This window comes from Carlito syrichta, unplaced genomic scaffold (genome assembly GCF_000164805.1).
Source record: "Carlito syrichta isolate Samal-C Ts95f unplaced genomic scaffold, Tarsius_syrichta-2.0.1 Scaffold316508, whole genome shotgun sequence".
Classification (NCBI taxonomy): domain Eukaryota; kingdom Metazoa; phylum Chordata; class Mammalia; order Primates; family Tarsiidae; genus Carlito; species Carlito syrichta.
Window position 1 is genome coordinate 534,438 of NW_007260604.1, and position 24,557 is coordinate 558,994.

General features: G+C 38.0%; 1 protein-coding gene across 1 annotated transcript in view; it reads right to left on the reverse strand.

The window, feature by feature from the left end:
- Positions 1-12,093, reverse strand: part of MAP3K1 (mitogen-activated protein kinase kinase kinase 1) — a 40,820-nt gene extending 28,727 nt beyond the window's left edge. Inside the window, exons 1-5 of the mRNA XM_008074621.2 lie at positions 11,948-12,093; positions 8,542-8,742; positions 3,789-3,989; positions 2,879-2,995; positions 2,348-2,496 (exon numbers count right to left, since the gene is read on the reverse strand). Of these exons, the coding sequence (XP_008072812.1) occupies positions 2,348-2,496; positions 2,879-2,995; positions 3,789-3,989; positions 8,542-8,742; positions 11,948-12,091 (812 nt within the window). The 5' untranslated portion in view covers positions 12,092-12,093. The remainder of the gene's footprint in view (positions 1-2,347; positions 2,497-2,878; positions 2,996-3,788; positions 3,990-8,541; positions 8,743-11,947) is intronic.
- Positions 12,094-24,557: the final 12,464 nt, after the last annotated feature.

The window sequence follows — 24,557 nt, forward strand, 5'->3', positions numbered from 1 at the left end:
AAGATTATAACTTTTGTGGTTCCCCTCATAGATATACAAACCTCAATAAATCAATAGAACCTCTAAATTATGGCCATATTTGAAAGTTGTCTTTTTTTCATCTTAGAGAGAAACTTTCTAATTTAACTTTGGCTACCTGGTTTTAAATATGTGTTATTTTTCTCCAAAATAAAGAAGCTACAGAAATATCAATCAAAAGGAGAAAGGGGCTGAATGCAGTGGCTCACACCTGTAATCCCAAGGCTTTGGGAGGCTGAGGCGGGAGGACCGCTTGAGCCTGGGAGTTTGAGACCAACCCAGGTGACACAGTAAGACCCAGTCTCTATAAAACATGAAAAAAATAAATAAATTAGATGGTGTGGTGGTGCAGACTTGTAGTCCCAGCTACTCAGGAGGCTGAAGTGGGAGGACTGCTTGAGCCCAGAAGTTCAAGGTAACAGTGAGCTATAGCTATAATATAATGGTGCTACTGCATTCCAGCCTAGGCAACAAAGTGAGACCCTGACTCTAGGGCAAAAGAAAAAAAAAAGGAAAAAAGGCTCTAGAATACATTAGGGTCAGGAAGCTTGAGAAAGCCTATTTTCCTCACTTTATTTAGAAGAGATCAGGGATAAGAAAAAGAGCTCTGAACTAAAATTCTAAAATCAATTAATGTAATCAAAATGAAGAAATGTGAGCATTTACTTTTTCTACACATGAAAAAAAACTTCTTTTCTCTCCACTGGGCCTTTGCTATGACATCTTCACTTCTCCAGTCTCTGAATTTTGAGGTAGTTAAAATACTTAAAAGATTGATGAGCTGAAGATGGGACTTAGCCACTCAGAACAGTGCTTCCCAAATTGGATCACTATGTGAACATTTAGAGGTATCCTCATAAGAGAAGCTACACTCCTTTTTGGAGTAGTTAGAAAATCTCATTTTTACATTAAAACCAATGAAGCATGCTCACTTCAGCAGCACATATACTAAAATTGCAACAATATAGAGAAGATTATAAGCATGGCCCCTGTGCAAGGATGACATGCAAATTTGTGAAGCATCCCATATTTTTTATATCTTTAAAATTAAGAAAAGAAATATTTGAAACCACACACACACACACACACACACACACAAACCCCATAAAGCAATATCATGGAAAAAGAAAGAAAATTCACTTGAATTATGATAATACTAGAGACTTGAAAAAAATTTCACATTTGTCATTTGGGCTACATCTCAAATCCTTCAGACTTCTGAGTTCATTCTTACTGGCAATTAGGCAATGGAAAAGTTTAAGAAGCACTGTAGATTTTAAGTAACAACTGTGATTAATAGTTTTACCTCTTAATTGCAACTTATTAGTCTACTTATTTAGAAGAGCACACTGATGTTCTCACTGGTAAAACAGCCTATAAAGAGGATTCTCTGAAAATATCTGTGAAAGAAATAGTAAAGCTACACAATCTAAAATCCTACATTTGAGCTGGGCACAGTGGCTCACATCTGCAATCTCAGTATTCTGGGAGGCCGAGGTGAGTAGATTGCTTGAGCCCAGGAGTTCAAGATCAACCTGGGCAACACAGCAAGACCTCATCCCTACAAAAAAATTAAAAAATCAGGTGGGCATAGTGGCGGCCTGCCTACAGTCCCAGCTATTTGGGAGGCTGAGGCAGAAGGGTCACCTACCTGGGTCACCTGAGCCCAGGAGGTCAAGGCTGAGATGAGCTGTGACTGTGCCACTGCACTCCAGCCTGGGTGACAGAGCAAGACCCAGACTCAAAAAAAAAAAAATAAAACAAGATAAAATTGTTTTGAAGATGATTTTGGAAAACCACTTTGGCTTGTATATAATTTATTTATAAGAAGAACAATAGACATTTTTGCCCATTACATGATGCTTCAGCTTTATTATCTCTAAAATAGTGATACTAAATGAGGTTGCTATAAGAAAAGAATGAGACAGTAAATCAGGTTGCTATATATACCCACCTAAATGAGGTTGCTATATAAACCCACCTAAATGAGGTTGCTATAAGAAAAGAATGAGACAGTATATACTTGCCACAAAGTAACAATTGATAAACAGGAGCCACCTATTATTTTATACCTGCCATCTAATTTTCCTCATGAAATGGACATTGACTATATTAATCTGTCATTTGCCAAAACTGTAGTTTTTAGGACAAAATTTCCACATATGTACTCAGATGACCTTTAATATTCTTTATCCTTGATTTTAACTTGAAAGCCAAGGTTCAATAATCAAATCCTTTTAGAGAAGTTAACAAGTAATTACAAAAAAATTACCCCTAAAATTAAAAGTTACACTGCATTAATGCTTTTAATTCCTTAGAAAGTACTAACCTGTTTTCTGAACTAGATGTAGAAGTACTAGATGATGACAATGTATGAGAATTGGACATGCGTGAAACAAACTTCTGGATGGTGTTACGAGATGGAGCTTTGATCCTTGAGCTACGCCTACTGTGATATTTCTGGAACAAACTCTCAACCTAACATTGGAAAAAGACAATAACAATGATATCTGTGTCATAATTATACATATGAAGAGTTCTAGAGGTTGAATTATCTGTCTTTTATTTGCACAGTTTTTTATAAAGTTGATGGAGGAACTTCAAAAATAAGAACATGTATAGTTTACGTAGGACAACATTTTGCAGGTCAGTGTTTATTGTTTTTTCAGTCTACAAGGAAAAAACGTATCAGTCAATAGCTCGTAAGAGAACTATTTAAAACCATCCAATAGTTCTTACCTACTTTTGTACCTTCATAATGATCACTGTCGATTTAAATTTAGTGTGTACAGACATCTTTCAAGAATATACCATAAAAATTTGTTGACAATTTTACATTAAAGTATTTATTAAAAATTACCTCAAAATTCTTTAACGTTTTTCTCCATAACATTGGGTCTGAAGGTTCTAGTTGAAACACCCGGAGCATAACAAATAGCAGATGAATACAGAATGTTCCACGCCCACAGCTGCAGTTCTGAAGAGTTTTTAAAAAACCCCACTTGTTAATAAATCTGCGGTTCTACTAGAACTTCTAAGTTTATCACTTTAAAAAAATATTTCTAAGTTTATTTTACTAAAGTTTCTATTAATTCATACTCTTCATTATCTTCATATGTAAGAAAAGTCTCTATAGCTATCTCCATGAATTAATCAATCTCTTACTTTCACTGAAGTTATTAAATAGACTGAATTTTAAAATCTCAGTCAGCAGGTCGGGCTCGTGACAGCCTGTAATCCCAGCAATTTGGGAGGCCAAGGCGAGTGGACTGCCTGAGCCCAAGGGTTTGAGACCAACCTGGGCAACTTGGCGAGACCTCATCTCTACAATAAATAAATAAAATTAGCCGGGGATGGTAGCATGAGCCTATAGTTCCGACTACTTGGAAGGCTGAGGCAGAAGGCTCGCTGGTGCCCAGCAGGTCGATGCTGGGGTAGCCATGAATGAGCCACTGCACTCCAGCCTGCGTGGACAGTGAGACTCCAACTCAAAAAACAAATAAAAAAATAAAATATCAGTCACTCCTATAATTGGTGATAAATATTTGGTGTAGAAAGACAATCATATGGTAATTTGTATTCTAAGGTAAATTAAAGTCATAGTAAAAAGCTTATGAGTACATGAAAGAAAAATATGAGCCCAAAATACATTTTAAACTTTAGTTTACTAGAGAAAATTAATTGAGCTAAATTTAAGAACACTGTTGTATATAAATTTGAGTTAGTACCAGATACCAATAAAATATTTCTAAAATGGTGCCAAGTCCTACCTGAGGCCCAATAAACACCCGGTATTTATTGTCGGGGCTGTCCCCTCCAATCAGGAAAGAGTTGGGTCCTATTTGCTGCAGTAGGTACAGCCTGGCCCGCATCACTTTGTTCACACGGCGGTTCGTCTCCTCAGGGCTGTATGGGGAGAAGCCATCGGGTGACGGGGCTCTTCGAGGTGGTGTGATCCTGCCACTCTGAAACTTTACAACATCGTTTTTAATTAGGTAAGTTTCTCACTTCTCGATAAGAAACTGCTACCCACGAGGTCATATCAGACAATTATGTGGCAAATTATGTTCTGAAAAAAATGCTACATAGAAAATATAATAAAACAAAGTTAAGCAAAATGCTTTTGTCTGACATACTCGTCTCGGGTGTACTTTAAAATCTCAGTCATCCCTGTAACTGTTGATAAATATTTGGTGGAAAGAGACAACCATGTGGCAACTTTACAAATTATTCTATAAACATTTGAGTCCTTTGAAAGTATTAATAAGCCAAAATAAAAGACCTGAAAAGTATTTATCATAAGCAGGCAAAATGATTGTGTCTTAGTGGTAAAAATTAAACATCTAACTTTCTGGCATTAAATGCTCTTCTGTAGCTCGTAATTTATAAACATTGCTGTGAAATGCCCCCCAAGGAACACTCTGTAGAGACTCTTCCTCAATTAAAACATCTCATTGGAATCTGACAAAAACTCTCCTATGGGGAAGGTAATTATTACTCTCATTACAGTCTACTAATTTTCCTAGAACTCAGTCTTTCCATCAATGTCCAGTTTTTTAAAATTCCAAGTTTTCTGGATGCCTAATTAAGTAGTTAAAGGTCATAAATGCTGGCAAGACCATAAAGAAGTTGGAGTCCTCATACAGTGCTGATGGAATGTAAAATATACAGCTACTTTGGAAAACAGTATAGCAGTTCCTCAAAAAGTTAAACATATGACCTAGCAATTCCACTCCTCAGTAAAAACTCAAGAGAAACTAAAACATATGTCCAGACAAAAACTCGTACACAAATGTTCACAAAAGCATCATTAGTAATTGCCGAAAAATGGAATCAACTCAAATATTCATCAAATGATGAACAGATAAACAAGATGTGGTATATTCATTCAAAGGATATTACTATGCAATTAAAAATGAATGGAGGCTGGGCATGCGGGTCATGCCTGTAATTCCAGTACTTTGGAAGGCTGAGGAGGGAGGATTGCTGATGCCTGGAGTTCAAGATCAGCTGGGGCAACAGAGCAAGAACTCGTCCCTACAAAAAAATTTAAAAATTAGCCAGACATGGTAGAGTCTGTCTGTAGTTCCAGCTACTCAGGAGGCTGACGTGAAAGGATTGCTTAAGCCCAGGATTTGGAGGCTGTGGTGAGCTGTGATTACACCACTGCACTCCAGTCCGGGCAACAGAATGAGAGCACAACTCAAAAAACAAAAAAGAAAAGGAAAAAGGAATGGAGTACTAATGCATGATATAAAATTGAATGAATCCTGAAAATATGATACTAAGTGAAAGAAGCTAGTCATAAAAAATCACCTATGATATGATTCCAATTATATGTAATGTCCAGAATAGGCAAATTATACAGAGACAAAACAAATTAGTGGTTGCCTAGGTCTGGGGAGAGAATGTTGTTAAATGGAAAACCTTAGACAAATAAATTATAAGAGCTTATTTGAGCAAAGAATGATTCATGATACCTGGCGGCACTCGAAACGACAAGAAGGTCAGAGAGCTCTGATTTAGCACCTTGAACAGTCAGCCAGCTTTCATGGGTTGAACACAAAGCAAAGAAATGGCCTGACTGGTTACAGTTAGGTGTGCGCCTTATATGGGCATGAGAGGTCCTCAGTTATATAACCAATAGCCAGGTTGGCTGTTTGTGATTGGCTAAAGCTTGGTTTGGCTTCCGGGTATAGAAACAACCCCAGGATGATGGCTTACTGCTCATTTTGCTTTACTACTGTTTACAGATCCGGGTTTCTTTTTGGGATGATAAAGACTTTAAAAATAGACTACAGTTAAAAAAAACAAAATAAAGGGCAACACCCTTGGGTCGCCTCCTACTGTGGGAGCTTTTCTGGCCTCTCAATAAATCTCAGTCTGTAATCCTGCACCTTGGGAGGCTGAGGTGAGTGGATTGCCTGAGCCTGAGGGTTCCAGGCCTGGGCAACTTGGCGAGACCTCATCTCTACAATAAATCAAAAAATCAGCCGGGTGTGGTAGCGCGCGCCTGTAATTCTGGCTACTCGGAAGGCTGAGGCGGAAGGATCGCAGGAGCCCAGGGGGTCGAGGCTGCGGTGGCCGGGAATGGCCACTGCACTCCAGTCTGGGTGATGGAGTGAGAGTCCAACTCAAAAAAAAAAAAAAAAATCAACTATAGTGATGATAACACAACTCTGTGACTATATTAGAAAACACTGAATTGTATAAATTAAACAGGTGAATTATATAGTACCTGAATTATACATCAATAAGGCCATTATTTTTTTAAAGGTAGTTACTGAAAAGTAAAAATAAACAACAAATAACAATTATCCATGCACATGTCATTTTGACATGCTTGGTATTCAGCCTATGGATATGTCCTCAGTTGTGTAAGATGATGTATGCATAAAATATTTGTGAAGCACTGCTTTTAGTAACAAAAGGTTAGAAGGACTAGAAATGTCCATTAGTATGTCATTCATTAAATAAACTAATTTAGTCAGCTAACGAAAGACTATGTAGTTGTTAAAAAGAATGAGGGGGTAACTAGGTCTAGCATATACACCTAGAGGGTTCTGGGGCAAGTCGGGGGAAGGAAGATGCAATTCAGTTTATACTTTCAATAGACTTTTGCTTTGATGGCTCTTGTGATCCATCTGTCCTACTATTTACACTCTTGTGTAGTCCCCTACTACATGGATCCTGGGTTTGGGCGTGTGACTAGCTTTGGCCAGCAGGTATTAGCAAATATGATGCAAGGGTGTCTTCAGCAGCACCTGCACGCTGGGACTTGCCTTCCTGAAACACTTCTTGTTGCACCACTGGCACTATGCTATGAGGAAGAGATGCAACAGTCCCCAATTGCTCCAGTACCCTGGCTGGAGCAACACACATGTAAGTGAAGAAGTAGTCTTGTACATTCAGCTTCAGCAGATGCCACGGGGAGCAAAGATAAGCCAATCCTAAAAAGCTCTGTCCCACTTGTAGATTCATGAGCTGGTAAATAATCATTACTGTTTTAAGTAAAAAAAACAAAAAGAAAAAAAAACGAATAACTAATTTAAAGGTGTTTCAACACAGAATCAACAAATATTGTTGGTATCTTGGCTTTTACTTTAAAAACCTTTACTTCAAATGCACTTTTTGAAGGATTTATGTGTTTTAAAAACTCCAGATCTGAAGAAAACCCAAATTCCTCCTTGTGGTCACTATCTCAGCCATTCTGTCATTCACTTACTTGCTCTTCAAGTTACAAAGTAAATTTTAACATACAATTCCATCACTAGAAGTCTCTCTCTTATGAAGATATCACCTATCTCTTTACAAATCTCTTTGATATCTGGCTTAATATAGAAGACAGCTGGATTCTCACAGATGCTTCTGCATTCCATCTGCTGTGATTAAAGTATATGAAAGAAAATCTGGCCTCACACAGATATGTCACTATAAGAAGAAGTATTTTAATGAGCTTTTGAAATAATTATGATTATTCTTCTTTGGTACTACACAAAAACTCAAAAAGTGGCTTCTTAAAAGCAGTTGTAATGTAGAGTATGAAACCACATCAACAAACTGTTCCTACTGGTACATTAAAAATCCAAATGGTACATCTTACACTTTGAATCTTTTACCTATAAATGATTTTGTTATTGTCATGTTACTGTACTGGTCACTTAGAAAATACTGATTCTCTAACTTATGAATATCTTCAAAATGTTCACATATTTCATTACACAATATTTTTTAAAAATCACATTTGATATCACCAATATCATTAGAAAGGTCTAAGAACTTGGAAGCTGTCAAGTTCACTGTGGTAGAAACAAGCTCACTAAACTTATTATTTTTGCTTTGAAGTTTCAAAAGTGAAAAAACACCTTGATTGTATTCCTTGAAGTGACAGTCTCACTTAATTCACCTTAAGAAAAACGTCTGCCAAATACTCAAGTTTAAATAGCCATAGTTTGTTGGTCATTCATTCTTTTAAACAACAATGTTCCATGAAAAACCAACTGATTCAGCTTACAACTCTAACAAATGCTTTCCTTGAGAGTGACTGTGTTTTGGTATGTGGCAGAGGTGCTTTATGCAAGCATCCCATTTCATCACACAAAATATTAAAAGGCATGTACTTGATAAAAGTTGAGATTTAATAAAATTATCTTCCATTTCTTCATCAAAGGCATTCCTCAGTAAGACAGGAATTTTTAAATGTAAGGGCTGATACACCGCAATGAAGAATACAATTTCTATTGTTGAAGCCTTAAGCTAGACAAAGGCAGCAGACGCTGTACCTACCACTGCAAATATCAATGCAGTGAAAGAGGCAAACAACTTTGCGGTTTTATCACAAAATTAGTTTTGACCTAATGGAGCCCAGAAAGGGTCCAGGAACTTCCCCACCCCAGGGTCTATAGATGAATCATATTTTGAACATGATTCAAAAGGCTGACAAATGGCTGGCCAGCCTTTTCTACGCTATAAATGAGTCTAAAAATTACGGACACTAACATGTTTATTGAAACATTAACTTACAGGCACTGGGGAGACTCTTTTCCTCCTTACTCCTGGAGATTCTGACTTCACGGTTCGACCTGATGGGGAGCCTCCAGGGGAAGGACTGCGTCGGCCTTTGGGGGCAGATGAAGCAGCGCTTGCCTGGGCCTCTCCCGGAGACTCAGCTACCAAGTTACTCATTTCAGATCCATCTCCTTTAATAGGGATTGGTTTTACCACCTGAATCAAAGCATTTCAATTATTGTGATTACTTATAGACAGCTGAACATCATAGAATAGGATATTAACTTAGTGAGTTTTTGTTATGAAATTATTATATCATTATACTAGACAATATATCAACTTTTTAGTATTACTTTAAGTCATTAACATAAAAGACTTTTTACCAATATGATTTAAGTCATTTAGGGCTTATCAATAATTTAAATGTTATATAAAATGTTAGAAAGAGGATTAGCTGTTATTATAGCCATTTAATATATACTCATTTAATATTCAAAATCAACAATCAAAGATTAGTAAACAAATGTGAGAAATAAGCAATGATAACTTCTACGGTTAACTCATCAACTGGGTTGAAGATTTAGATGTTTTCTTTTTTATCTGACAAATTATTAGACCTTGAAAACAATACTGTGCATAATTTTAAGTATGCAAATATCTGATTGATGAGTATTACGCTGTTCTGCCTTGCTCTTATTTTTAAAATGCTATGTTATAATAATAGGTTAGACATTATCTCAGCAAACCAAAAAACGCCAGAAGTTTAAAGGCCAATCTCTGCCAGAAGTGGCAGGGTCTCTTACTGTAATCCCAGCACTTTGAAAGGCAAGAGGATTACTTGAGCCCCAGAGTTTGAGACCAGCCTAGGCAACATAGCAAGACCTCATTTCTAAAGAAAAAAAAAGCCAATCTCTCAAGCAAAATGCAGTTTACGAAAACCGCTGTTTTTTGTTTGCTTTTATTTTTACTATTAGGGCTCATCAATCTAAGCTAGCCCGGACCTTTGACCAAACTCTGCAGCCTCAGTACAGCTGAAGCTCAACAGGCCTTTCCAGCCTTCCGCCCGCTGCTGCTGTTCCACAGCCGGTGGCCACGCCCACCATACTTGCTTAACCCTCCCTCCTCAGTGCTTTCACTCGCTCCCCCTTCTGAGCCTCACTTCCCAGCTGCAAGGTCCCAAGTAGCACACCTTCACATGGGAAAATTTACCCATCTTTTAAGGCTTGGTTAAAATCCCGCCTTTAAGAAACTTCCCTTAAGTCCACCAGCCTGGCATTCTTTCTCTTTCCTAAGTCCTTAGTGTTCTCCTGCCCCTCCCCGCCCTCTACATCTGGGACCTCATCACAAATTGCTTTTGTGCTATTTCATGTATTACTCTACTTTTATTTTTTGTGTGAGTCTTATTTTCCCATTTGGAGATATCTACACTTCATGTTTCAAGAGGAATTTGATGCAATTTACATAAAACATAAAAACAAAATGTGATCTCCCAAGTAGACAGTAAACGTTTTTTTTTTGCATTTCTATAGTAATCTGGACTGTATTGACAGTAAACTTCTAAAAGATGACATGAAATCTGTAAATCATAAAATGTAGGGTAGTGTAATTAAGCTTAAAGACTATGTGTTATGCATCTTATTCCATGCATGTCTTCCCTTTTCACTCATGTGCGATACACAGACAAGGTACAGGTATTTGCTTGAAAGTAAATAGTGAGAAAAAAACAAAAGTTGGTCTTCAGAGAACTGGATATTCTTAGTTTATGTGTAATAAAGGATAAACAGTTGACTTATTTTTTTTTTTTGAGTCGGAGTCTCACTCTGTTGCCCAGACTGGAGTGCAGTGGCCACTCCCAGCCACCACAGCCTCGACCTGCTGGGCTCTGGCGATCCTTCCGCCTCAGCCTTCCGAGTAGCCGGAATTACAGGCGTGCGCTACCACGTCCGGCTGATTTTTGATTTATTGTAGAGATGAAGTCTCGCCTGCCAAGGCGGGTCACGAACCCGCGGGCTTAGGCAATCCACTCACCTCAGCCTCCCAAGGGCACGGGATTACAGGCTGAGCCACCGAGCCCGGCTGACTTATTTTTTAATTGTGATTTATGCCCTATGATATTCTCAAAAGATTTAGGCTCTGCTATGATCATGTCACTGCATTCAAGCCTTGGTGACAGAACGAGACCCCATCCCTTAAAAAAAAAAAAAAATTAGGCTCTGTTTGAAAACAACCAGCTTCAGCAACACATTCAAACATCAGATGGCTTTAATTGTTCAAAAAGTTCTTAATATTGATTGAACTGAAATATGCCCCTCTAAATGCCACCTTCTGCAAGAGGTTTTAATAGCACTCAGATAAATCCTTCATTTCTTCTTCACTTCACCCTCTGACATGAACAACTAAAATGGTGAAGGATTTCCCATGCTACCTCGTGTGAGTAATAAGAAATGCAGAAGCTTAGCTAGAAAGGAAAGACAAATGGGTTTCTCAGGAGCTTAAAAAAAAAAAGCCATAATATATATTTTTAAAAAATTAGGCTTCCTAAGTTGTTGGAAAAGTTCTATAACTTCCCTGCTCAAAAGGTAGCCAGTAGCCACACGTGGTTATTGAGCATTTGAAATGTGGTTGGTGTACTGAGGAACTAAATTTTTACTTTTATTTATGTTAGTTAATTTAAGTGTAGACTTAAAGAGGCATATAGAATAAATGCAGGGCTAGATGATTGTTGGCAGGGATGTAGCTTAGACCCCTGCCAAAGATTAGATGAATCTTAAGTTGCTATATCTGTTTACAAAGAACAAAATAAACAAGAACTTGCTGGTACAGACTGGTGCTAGGACACTCTAACAACTGGGATCTACCTCTTCCTTTGTAAGAATCAAGATGTACATTTCATCATGGTATTCTTATACTTTAAAAGAGAGTAATCAGGGGCAAAAGATGGCACATCCCTGACTTTCGTAATCTAAGAATGGAGGTTTTCTTTTATCAAACCCCTTAAAGTTTTAATTTATCTTAAACCCCATGGGCCTATTAATTTTATTCTTTCCTGGAAGATTCTGGGAATTGTGATCCCTGGATCCTACCTTAGAGATAAAACATCTCAAGTAAATGGAAAAATGTGCTTTTTCAAAGTTAGAAAGCACAGTATAAAACTCTAATAAAGGATTTTAGAAGCTGACATTAGAGGGCAGTGTTGCTGTATCTATCCCTCCGCAAAACTCAGCTAAGTTCCCAGAACAGTTTAAATTGCTTAATGAGCATAGTTTTAATTACAATTTGTTCCAAGTGGCCAGAATATCAAGCAAATAAAACTACTGCATTTAAAACGAAGTAAGAAAGTCCACAAGAGGATCTGTGTGTGCCTAATGTTCCACTTCCTCCTGTGCTTTCCTCCTTATAGCAGGTGCTCACAGCCACTCACCACTGGGCCCCGCCGATTCCTCCTTTCCAGCCACTCATGCTTCCAGGCTGGCATGCAGGTTGCCTTCAGCTTCTCTCTGATCATTCGCTCCTCTGGGCGATCGTCCATCTTGTGCAGCCCTTTGAGAGTTTCTTTATTCTCCATCTCACGACTAAAATGGAGGGAGAAACAAGGACGATGAGAAATTTATATATGAAAGACAATTTCTAAGAACAAACAGAACACTATTGCTCTATTTTATACTTCTAATGGATATGTAGCAAAAAAGATAACTACTAAAATCCCCAAATGACTTAAATAAGGTATGAAAATACTATGACTTACATACTACTGTGTGGTTCAATTTATGAAATGGTTAGTGTTGAATGTTGCCTGATAACATTTGTCTAATAATGCCTTTTATAGAAATGTACTATTTAGAAGGTGTAAGCTTACTAATAAAATTCATGCAGACTTTGTTGCCAAAGACTTAATAAATGGATCCTAAGATATTAAGCACTGCATGAACAAATACTTTCATGAAGACTGCACCACTTTTTTTCCTCCTCTTTTCTCTCTCTCTTTTTGAGACAGGGTCTTGCTATGTTGCCCAGGTTGGGGTGCAGTGAGTATTCACAGGTGTGACTGCACTACTAATCAGCATGGGGAGTTTTGACTTGCTCTGTTTCTGACCTGCGCCGATTCACCCTTCCTTGGGTAACCTGGTGGTCCCCAGCTCCTGGGAGGTCACCATTTTGATGCTGAATTTAGTGTGGATGCCATAAAATGTAGGGTGGTGTAATTAAGTTGTAAGCCTATGTGTTATGCATCTTATTCCATGCATGTCTTCCCTTTTCACTCATGTGCTATATATACTGGCATAGCGTACTATAGCCCAGAACTCCTGGGCTCTAGTGATCCTCTAGCCTCAGCCTCCCTAGTAGCTGGGACAACAGGCACGAGTCACCACTCCAGGCTGCACCACTTCTAATTCTGCCACCCTAACATACCTGAGTGCACAACAAATATACCCAAGTACACAACAAATATTTAGAAGGGTATCTTATTGCCTTTTATCCCAGGATTTTCAATAATTTAAGTCACCTTAAATATATACCCTAGATATTTTAAGGAATATAAGCCTGGTAGGTATGCTCATTTTCTGAAAAAAGCTAAATAAATACTTAAAAAGCAAGGTGAAACTTAACTTCATCTTCTATGATCCCAAAATAACTTTTCAAAGCCTGGATGATAAAATTCGTATTTTCATAGAACAGTAATTCCACAACAAAGCATCTGGGATACTTGGTATCAAAAGAGTAAAAGTTACCTAGAACAAACATTTTGACCTTTACTTCATAAAAAGGTGTGGATATGCCAGAAAAATAATCTCTAAGTTAGGAACTTTAGAGAATTAACTCTACAAAGCCTAATAGGTAAAGCAACAAGTTCACTGAAATCACTAATTTTAAAATATACTCACATCCAAATGTAAGTACACACACACACACAATCTGCACAGATTTTGGAACCAGGTTCATAAGGAAGCACTTAAAGAAACTATATTATGGGAAAAGTAACAGTTTAAAACTAAACTACTAAGCCAACTTAAACAACTGGCAAGTCTATAAAGCTAGAGAACACTAATTTTTCTACACTGTTAGGAAAAGGAAATACACAAGGAATTACCAGAGATGATAACCTCAAGCTTACTAAAAAGTCAAATTCAAAGTCTTCTAGGAATTTTCCAGCTAATCAAAACTATAAAGCAGTATCTTCAGAGAACCAGCAAAACAACAAAAAACAAAAAAAAAACACCCATAAAACTACTTAAAACGAAACATGCACTAGATAGGAAACGGTTAAATGGTTTCAATGAAGCATCTGGATTATGGGGGAAGTGGAAACCAACATATTAACACCCTTGTCTGAGGGATGGCCTAGATATTTTAAGGCATACAAAGGGTTCATACCATTTGATTTGAAACGTGTAAATTTGAAACTTAATGGGCATTAAGACCATTCAGTAAAATATTTTCACCACACAGGTATTAAAAATGTCACGTAGAAAGAAGAAATGAGATGTTAAAAAAGGTTTTTTTTTCCTTAAAGAAGGATTATCTCATTTACTTAGAAGTGTCTGGCTGCTTTTCATGCTCTGCTTATACTGTAAAATACGTTAGGGGTATGTGTAGAAAAAGGAGAAAGAGGGAGAAAAGAGGGAAGAAAAGACAGGGAAAGAGGAAGAAAGAGGTAGGACAAAAAGGAAGACAAAAAGGAGAGAGAGGGAGGAAGGGTGGGGGAGAGAAAGAGGTGGGGGGAGGGAGGAGGAAGCAGAAAGAAATCTTCCCCAAAATCCATCCTGCTCTGTCAATACTTGCTCCTGGAAGCTCAGATTTATAAGCCACTGAATTAACCAGCTTGCAAACCTCTAGTACGAAAAGCAAACATTTTCCCCTCCACCAACAATGTTTCAAGGTGTGGTTTGGTTCCCAGGCTAGTTCTCTAAAAATAAGCCCAGCAGGGGAACTGCAATGCATTTTTATTCCAGAAGCTCCTGTACACCCTGACAAAGGTATTTGTCTCTTTCCCTTGACATCTTTTAGGAGCATCTCATCTCTGTTCTGCATTTTCAGCGTCTCTGTTCCTGGCCTACACCCAAACACACAGAACACAGAACACTTTCCTTATCTAAACGAATCTTCCTGGATGGTGTGGGCCTCCTTAAAGTCTTTTCCACTTGTTTGAAAATACCACTGATCTTTTAGACGAATTTTTATCATAAAAAGGGATGAGCATACTATACTAGTAGCTGAACTTTTATATATATCTGAGATGATTTCTTTAGAATAAACTCTCAGAAATGTAACTGCTGGGTCAAAATGTGGACAAATTTAGACTTTTGATGATAATAATATTGGCAAATAATCTTCAAGAAAACGTCTCTTCCATTCACAACCCCAGGTCAAGTAGCTAACTTATCTAGTCTGAACTAGCAACAGGCTCCTAAGGGGGCTTCTTCACTTTGAATCTTACTTCTATACAATCCAGGCTTTTCACAGAGCAGCCCCAGGCACTTCCTCCATTAAAACCCTCTAGCGATTTCTTCCTGGTTAGACTAAAACCAGAAATGTTCAGCACAGCCTAGAAGGCCCCTGCACCATCCGGGCTCCCCTTGACTCAGGCTGCCCAGGCCCGTGGCCCACCTTTCCGCTTCGCCTCTTTCACTGCCTCAGTAACTCCAAGATCTTTCTATGCCAACTTGGGTTTCTGCCTAAGCAGTTTCCTACTCTGCTTACTTTTTGCACAGTTAACTTCTACCCACTCTAGGTTTTCCTTAACTGCTCTCAATTAGAAACTCCCAGCGTTCCATTCTTTCACAGCGCTTGCATTTTTTAATGTCATCACTGAATTTTGCAAACAATCCTTCCCTCTCTCCTGAACTGTGAGCTCCATGAGTGCAGGCACCATGTGCTTTATCCATCTATACACCTGACATCTAACCGTGTCAGCACATAACAGGTATTAAAACACATATCAAGTGCACGATCTATTAGCACCTCTGGCACTCCTAAGGACCTTTCTAGTCTGAAAATTGAATGACTGTTCATACTTATTAACTTTTTAAAAACAGTTCTGTACTTAACTAAGCCTAAATTTGCAATTTAGATGTCATTCAGTAGAACAATTTCTATTGTTCCTAAATTAATCTACAAATATAAACCAAAGTGTTTGTCCTAGCCTCTTCATAATTATGTATCATTCATTCTAAAATACGCATCTTTTCACTTTTAATATCTACAATCTGAATGCCTCTTAACAATAAAACGTTGCTGTAATTTAACTGGCAAAATTTTTCTTTCTGCATGGTATACACAATAATGGTACAATTTATAACCACTTGGATCTTAGAATCAACGAAACACACAGTAAATCCTATTCTATTTGACGAGGAAGAACTTGTACCTACTCAGTTTCATGTGTTCTCTGAAATGGAAACCAAACTGAAAAGAAATAAAACAAACCAAAAAAACCTTTTCGTACTTGTACTGCTTTTGTTATAAACCTAACAAATAATCTTCACAGATCAGATACATGTAGGGTTTTTATTTTTACCAGACGATATGTGTATATGTATATAGCAGTGACTTGTCATCCAATTAATATAAAAGATAGCAGGAAAAATTTTTTTTTTAACCAAAGTTAAACAGGTAGCTAAAAAGTCACTGGGAGATGAGAGCCACCTCTAATTCATGTTGGTTAAACATGAATGTTTGGAAGTTACTTTTGCCATTTCTATTACCTAGAAACATATCTCTAATTTTAACTAAAATAATAGCTTGTATGTTTCTAACTTAAAATAATAGATTTTAGCAAAACAATGTGCTTTGAGAAGTTACCTTGAAGACAGGAAAACAAATAAAATTTTAGTCAGACAGCCATGAGAAACAAACATTGTTACAGATCAGCCTTATCTTCCTTTCCTATTTATTTAGGAAACATGAGGCTTTTTGCCTTTTGTTGTTGTTTCTAAACATGCCTAAGAATGAACCTGTAACTGACCTAGAACTTCAAGGATCCTTAATCCTCCTAGATGAGCATTCTAGTCCTAGGCTCTTTCTAGATCTACAGAACTCATTTGCTAAAAATTAAGACGCTTCAATGGTCCCTTCTCAGGGAAACCAACTGGTTCCCTCTCTCTGACCCACTGTGGTGCCAGCCATTGTTGATTGTACTGTCTCTCTTCAAGATCTCCGTCTGTATCTCTTCTTCTATGAGACCATTTCCTTCTAGCTTTGCATCTACTCATTTTACTAACTTCATCAGCACTATAAACTAGACCATCTTCCTGGAGCCCTTTAAATGCCAACTACTGGCCTCTTCTCACAGCACTAAAACACTTCCTTTCTAATAAGTACACCAAGATATTTCACTTGTCTTTGCAGATTTTTTTTTTCCTTCCAGGAATACCCTTTGCCATCTCATATGTATTCAGTGAAGTAGTCTCAATCACCAATCTATGGCAGTTAGCTACTCTCTTCCAGCACACCAAATATTAATTATATTATTCATAAAATTAAGCATATATTTAAGTATCTAACTCTCCACCCCCAACCACACTGTGAGATCTTCCAGGACAGGTTACACCATATTGATTTTTCTACCATTGCCAAATGTCCTGGATATAGACCACAAAAGGTACCCAACACACTTCTGGGAAGCCAGAGGGACTACCCAGCCACCTTCTGAGGATGGTGTCTGATGCTAAGGGTGCTTTTTATATCTGTGGCCCACATTTGGGTGGTCTAAGAATGTGTCCAAAGACTCTCTCTACTAGATGGTATTACATATCTTAGTCAGATTTTCTCTCACTGCAGGAAGCATGGCACCAAGGAAAGAAACCAAGCTAGCTATTAAGTAGAAGCCATGGCACAGAACTAAAGGGAGAAGAAGAGAGAGAAATCAGTCAGAAGGAAGATGGAATTAGAGAAGGAGAAGTAATAAAAGCGAACATGAGAGCTGTACCTGGGTCCCTTGCTACGCTGTTAGACGATGAGAGCCCCTTTTATATCACCCCAGGTGATAAACAACTAGTTCTCCATGGGCCCTGCAAGTGTGCTTCACGGATCCTTTACTTTGGGATGAAATAAACCCTAACACACTCCTGTCCCCTGAAACCTCGAAGAGCCGACTCAAACACTCGTTTGACACAACGCTTGGCACACAGAGGACACTCAATGAACACTTGAAAATAGAATCCTAACAAGTCTACTAGAATTTTTGAATTTATTTATTAAAGGTTCATCTTTAACATGGAAATATTATGTTTGTCAACAACTAGTGATGTGGAGAAATAACTGCCAGACTGTGTCATAAAAGGAAAGTTAGGTTACATGTCAGACAAGGTGCTGGGCGCTTTCCTTGTATAGACTCACTGCACCGTCCCACGACCCTGGGAGGCTGTTTCCATCTGAGGCTGGGAGAGGCTGGGCTACATGCCCAAGGTCACATGGCTTGCTAGTGAGTCCCAGGTCCAGGATTCACACTCTACATACAGCCTGTGCTCTTCACTGCTATGGCTGGTCACGGCCAAAGCTGATTTTGTGTTTGCAAGTCAGCACACAGACATCTATGCTGATATCTATTTGACAGTCATACCAACACGTTTTATAAGTTTTTACAATGGTGACTTTTCATTACAATAATTAAAGAAGCACATTAATACTCTTCATTGTTAGAGCATCTCACTGTTATTAGATTATTTCAGTATAACAGAAGCAGCTCAGATTATAATGATCATATAAAAACTTTCTGGAAATTAATGAGATTTAACCTTAGTCTAAATAAAGATTTCCACAACAGCTTGGACTATGGATAATTCTATATACAGAAAAATCTTGATTCTTTTGGTGTCTAAGGAATCTCAAGGAATCCTAGAAAACACATTGAATTATTTGGGACAAGCAAAATTCAGAGACCCTTAACTAAGATCCACTTGTGAAGTCTTCACAGCAGCAGAGATTTTCACACACTACCCAACTCACAAGCTTTGTTCCCAAGGAGAGAGGGGAGCAAGGAAAATAATTACCTTCCAAAAGTATCCTAGTCCATTGTGGGACCCTTAAAATACAAGGATCCAGGCAAAAGGCAAGAGAGAGAATGACTTGGGTGAGGATAGGAAGAGTGATGAAGCACAAAGTCCATAACTCCTTTCCTAGCACAGGCGCTGGCGTTAACAGCATCACATGGGTCATCTCAGTCGGTCCTCGTGAGATGAGACTCTCACTCCCCATTTTACAGGTGAGGAAAAAAATAAGGGAGGCTAATTTACAAGTTCAAGGTGATAAGGTCTATATATAAGAACACATGGCTTAAAACTCAATATGAGTGACTTCACAGTCTGTCACTCCTACATGACAAAAGGAAAAGGATTATTTAGAAACACCTATAATCTGTTGACTTACATCTGAGGCGTTTGCAAACAAAACCAAAAAATCCTTATCTCAATGCTGAGACAATTCTGTTTTCCAGTAGGTTAGTTTCTCAAAGATACACTGTCATCAGCAACTGTTGGACTATTCCCTCTTCCAAGCAAGAAAGATTAAATAAAACCACTGGTGAGGGTAGCCTTTCTTTTTATAAAGCAACAATTGTAATATATTTAAGTTTACAAAGGAAATAACAGCATATAAAAGTTGCTCACATTATGAAAATTAGTTCCTAAAAGAACCTTCTTCTTGTTTTGTTTTTTGTAGAGACGAGGTATCACAATGTTGTCTAGGCTGGTCTCAAACTCTTGGGCTCAAGCAATCCTCTTGTCTCAGCCTCCCCAAGTGCTGGGATTACAGGCATGAATCACGACATGCACCCAGTCAAGTACCCAAAACTGGTCTATTCCAGGTTATATTCAGTAATGTTTGACCCTGATAACTAAGATGACACAACTTCTATCTATTTATAACAAGAAACAGGCACTACTTTTATCCCCCATATAGGGTAACCAGTCTGTCTTTAGTACAATATAGGGCTGAGGATTTCTTAATATGGATATAGTCATGGCATAATCCGTTTTATATCAGAAAGCTTTATGGGGTGTGGGGGAACTATTTCTAGGCTTGTGTGCAGGTCTCCCCATTTAGTCCTTTGAGGGATCACAGGCACAGAATTCACCCTCAAAAAATGTTCTGATTAAGTACATCAAAAGCTAAATAATACGAAGCCACGTAACCAAGGCAAAAATATAACTCATCATAAACAATTAATATAAGCAGTGTAGTACCTACCACTTTAGTGAATTTGACTGATATTCTAAATTGTCATGCACATACTATGAATCCATTTACCTAAAATTATGGATTAATTTCCATTAAAATATCACCCCATTGTTTTAAAATGAAAAGTATTCTCCATAGCTACTGACACACTTAAGGTAAAATTTCAAAATTTACAGGATTTTGAAAGTAGAACACACCATAAAAACATAAATAATATGTATGAAATTAACCAATATTAAGCCAAAACAATGTATTATGGATAATCATACTGCAAACGACTACTCACTAGCTGTCCATGTCAAGGAATGGGTAAATTCTTTGAGGGCAGGGCCCTTCCCTGTGTTGTCCTGGAGCTACAACAAACCATCCAGAGTAACAGATGACACGGACCTGATCAATACTTGCAGATTTCAGAGTTAGAATAGCTGGTTATCAGTTCTAATCAACACAAATCTAAAAAATAACACTGTGCAAATGTTGTGCCACCACTTATAATGGACATACACAGGCCTTAACAACCCATAAACTTCTACTACAAATTAGTGCCTTAAGAGACATGTAAAAAATTTCCTAGAGAAAAGGAGAATATTTAAAAGCTTTTCCTACTTCTAAAGAGTAATTTACAAGAGAACTGGTTTAATAATCATCATGAACTATAGTAACAGGGAATTTACACAAAAGGCAGAGAGCTATCAGTCAGTATTAAACCATTCTTAATAACAGTAACTCTATATGAATTTATTTTCTTTCTTTTTTTTTTTTGCAATTACCTTTGACCTAGTCTATGAAGTAAGTTATATGCCCAAGAAATGTATGAATATATTTCAAGCAGCTGATATTTTACCGAATACTGAATAAACTCTAAGGGATTTCTAAGTGAGTAATTACTGCCGACTCAAACTCAGTGTGCTACAAACTTCAGATATCATTAAAACATTTAAGCTAATGTGTGCATAAAACATTGACAGCTACAGACTAGGGCATTACTATGAGCAGAGGATACATTAAGTGAAGACAAAGATTCCAGCTTGTCGTTTTTAAGAAGTGCATTTTTGTTGAACTCTACTCAAGACTATTTTATGGTTAAAAGCTATCTTTATCACAGTTAGTCAAGAATATTCAAATATAAATTTGGGAAAACTGCCTAGCAGAGGTAAATCTTGTAAAGTCAACATACAAACATTTTGGATGTACTTCAACAGTTTCCAAAGTTATGAAAACATGTTAGGTAAAACACCAAGACTAGACTTTCAGATGGACATGCTTATATATAGGCAAACATCATCAAACAAAAAGGGGCTACATTCCCTCAGCTAAAACCCAGATAAACCAAAAAAACCCCAGATAAACCAAAAAAAAAGATAAAACACAAAAAGATTTCATAAATCACTTCTTTATACCAGCCTAATATCTGAAAGAAAATAAGGCAGCAGTGCAAAAGCTTGTTACAGTGTTTTCTTGGTACTCTCGGGTCTCAGAAATGTAGCTAGCAGATTCTAATAAAAGTCATCACATTCAAGTTGATAATGGACCACAAAAAAATCAGTCTAATATACATTACTGATGACTCCACTCAATAACAGAACTGAGATGTTCTACCCAAACCTGAAAAAAGAATAGCTCTTTCTTCCGAATGTGTTACTAGATGAATGTAACAATCAACAAATTTATACAATATTGAAACTACACATGTATACTTTGTCAAGCCATGGAAACAATCATGAGCACTGACAGGTGGAGAAAATGTCAAATGGCAATAGAAGTTAAAACTTGCCTGAGGAAAAGATAATCCCGACAAGTCAGATATACATCAGAATGCAGGGAGGGAGCAGTGGAAAAGTAGCTATGAGAGGCAATCAAGAATATGCAATGACTATTCAAACCAAGAAGAATGTTAAAGAAAATGAAGAGATAAAATGAATCAAATTAGTGATCAAGTGAGCTTGGAAAGGAAATGTAGATTCTAGAAGACTAGCAATCTCAGATCAGGGAAGACTGTGTGGGCATAAAAGAAAACAAATCAGACTAGAGTAAAACCAGGAAGTTGGTAGTTCTGTGGTGACAAAGACTGAAGTTCAGTGAAATCTGATGTGTCACAAATTATGAACTAAAACTTGTGGGTAATATTTACCAACACAGACACGTGAAAACTGTAAAAGTGGTCAGAGTTGGCCAGAAACATAAGTTTGGTGATTTTGTATGATTCATCATCTTGGAAAATACATGAAAACCGTAGTGACGGAAAAACAATGCTGCTCTGCTATTTATGATAGACAAAGTCAAAGTGAACTGTAAAGGTATTGGCTGTTTCTGGAATATTTACTAGACTAAATATGCTTTAACAACACTGTTCTTACTTACCAAAGTGATCACCTTTGTAATAGTACTTTTTTTGGGGGGGGGGGAGGGAGTTGGGATCTCACTCTGTTGCCCAGGCAGGAGTGCAGTGGTATGATTACGGATTACCACAGCCTCAGCCTCCTCGGCTAAGGCAATCCTTTTGCTTACAGTTGCGCACCACCATGCCCAGCAAATTTTTAAAATTCTTCTATATAGATGAGGTCTCACTATGTCGCCCAGGGTGGTCTTGAACTCCTAGGCTCAAGCAGTTCTCTGCCTTGGCTTCCCAAAGTGCTAGGATAACAGGTATGAGCAACTGCACCCAGCCTGTAACAGTATATCTAAATACACTTCCACAAACCTTCCTGGGTGAAGGATTCACACTCCTCCTCTCACCCAGGAATTTAAGAAATCTATCAGGTTTAAAACAAACTATTTTCTGAGAGTCAGTGTTTTGGAGGGAATTAGACAATATGGTTCCATTTCCCATTTGCTCCTTTCCAGCAAAAACCCATGAAAGCTTGTATTCTTTTGATATTCCATGCTAAAAATTCCACTGTTTATTCCTGGCTTTGTTGTGTCCTTGGTACTTGACAGAGAACCTTTAGAAACCTTTGAGGGAAAAAATGGGACACTGTGAGCATCCTCTTTCCTGATTGTTAAACACAGATCTGTAAGCAAGGAAAAGGATGCTTTTTAAAAAAAAAACAAACAGTATTTAACTAAATATCTGTTTCCTTTCGAGAATTCCCCCTTGCTACCTTACAAATGTAGGGCCAGAATGCTACAAGACAAATGATGTATAAACCTCGTGGGATCGTACACTGCACAGAGAAGGAGGGTGGAACTTCCTATGCCACCATCGTAGGGCAGTTCTCAGCAGGCAGTGTGTCCTGACCTCTGTCTGAGGGCACTGGTACAGGGTGTGAGGCACAGCACAGACACCTGAAAAGGACACAGCTGTTCTTTCACCATTCTGGTTTTCATCAAAAAGATCCCAAGTCAGTGTTCTGTGGAAGCTCTGGTGTATGTTTCTTTTTGGAAACTTCTCCAATGGGTGTGTGATACACTTTAATTTTAAGTCAGTTGCCTTTGAAGAGATGGCAGTTAAGTGTGAGTATTCGCCTAAGACATCAAATGAACAAAGCTAGAATGTACTTAGGAAAGTGGTCTGTTACTGTATATATTCCTGTCTATATTTTAAGAAGAGAGGCTTAAAGTTAAATAGGTAGTCTTTTGAGTTGAGTACCTTCTCTATTTTAATAAAAACCCTTAACTGCTTTTAGCCTTCTGAGATTCATGGAGAAGAGGAGATAAAGCTGAATCAGAACACAAAGCCCTCTGCTTTGCTCAAAGGATTTCTTTCAAAACCCCATGAGCATCCAGTACGACACGACTTCCCCTTGGGTGGTGGAAAGGCATGTTAACCGGGATGCTCAGAATGAGGAAGAGTGACTTCTGACAAATGCAGCTGTATGCTTTTAATGACAGCAAACCACTCTGTTCAGTGAATGCTGATACACCTACCAGTGTGCAAGCACTGGCTAGGTAACAGAGAATAAACACAGAGAAACAAAACAAACAAAACAGCGTCTCTATCCCTCCAGACACTTACTCTAGCGGAAGCAGAGAACACAATATCATCTATGCTATAATAAAAGTATGAACAGTCCATATATAGCTGCAAGGATGAAGTGATCTCTATTCTTTTCTTTACCTAGGGGAGTCCTGAAAAGATCCACAGAGGTTAAGCCTGAATAATTTGAAAGAACAGAACTGACAGGCAAGGAACTGGTGATGGTTAGAAGATACTCCAGGCAGAAGACATAGTGTTGGCAAAACAAATTTTCTGCAATAATAAATATGATTCTGCAGACTGGGAAACACGAGGTAAAACGAAGTTGGCCAGTTGTATTTATTATAGGACATCTCAGAGCCTCAAATAAAGACCTATACACATCATGACTCTCCAAGGGAAAAAGAAGTGGTGAGTATTTCTCACACCTAAGAGCACAGCCCTTTCAAACAGAACACCTTTCACAGATCAGTGCTCCCTGGAATATCCTGTAAGAAACTGTACTGGGCTATTTCTACAGATCATCTGGATCCACTAAGTCATTATTTCTAAAAAGAAAAACGCAGAAAAGAAACTAATTCCAGCTGTCTTAATATAATACTTCTTAAGCTATTACAAAATTCAGCATGTCTTTAGTGCAATTAAGGCTCCAAGAATTCAATTTTTCTTTTTAATTTTATTTTAGAGTAGTGGGGTACAAGTAAGGATTTACTACGTGTTGCATGCAGGTAAAATTTAAGGCTCCAATAATTCAAAATGAAGAATATGGGGGAAAAGATGATTTGACAGCCAGCAGGATAGGCAGAGCCTCCTGGTATAAATCCACCCTCGGGGAAGTGGGCACCAGACAGTCAAGCCTGGCCCAGTCCAACCACTAGCAGAGGCCAGAATCTGCCACAAATATTTGCCCCTGGCTCAGTCCACTCACTCTCTGCCAAGG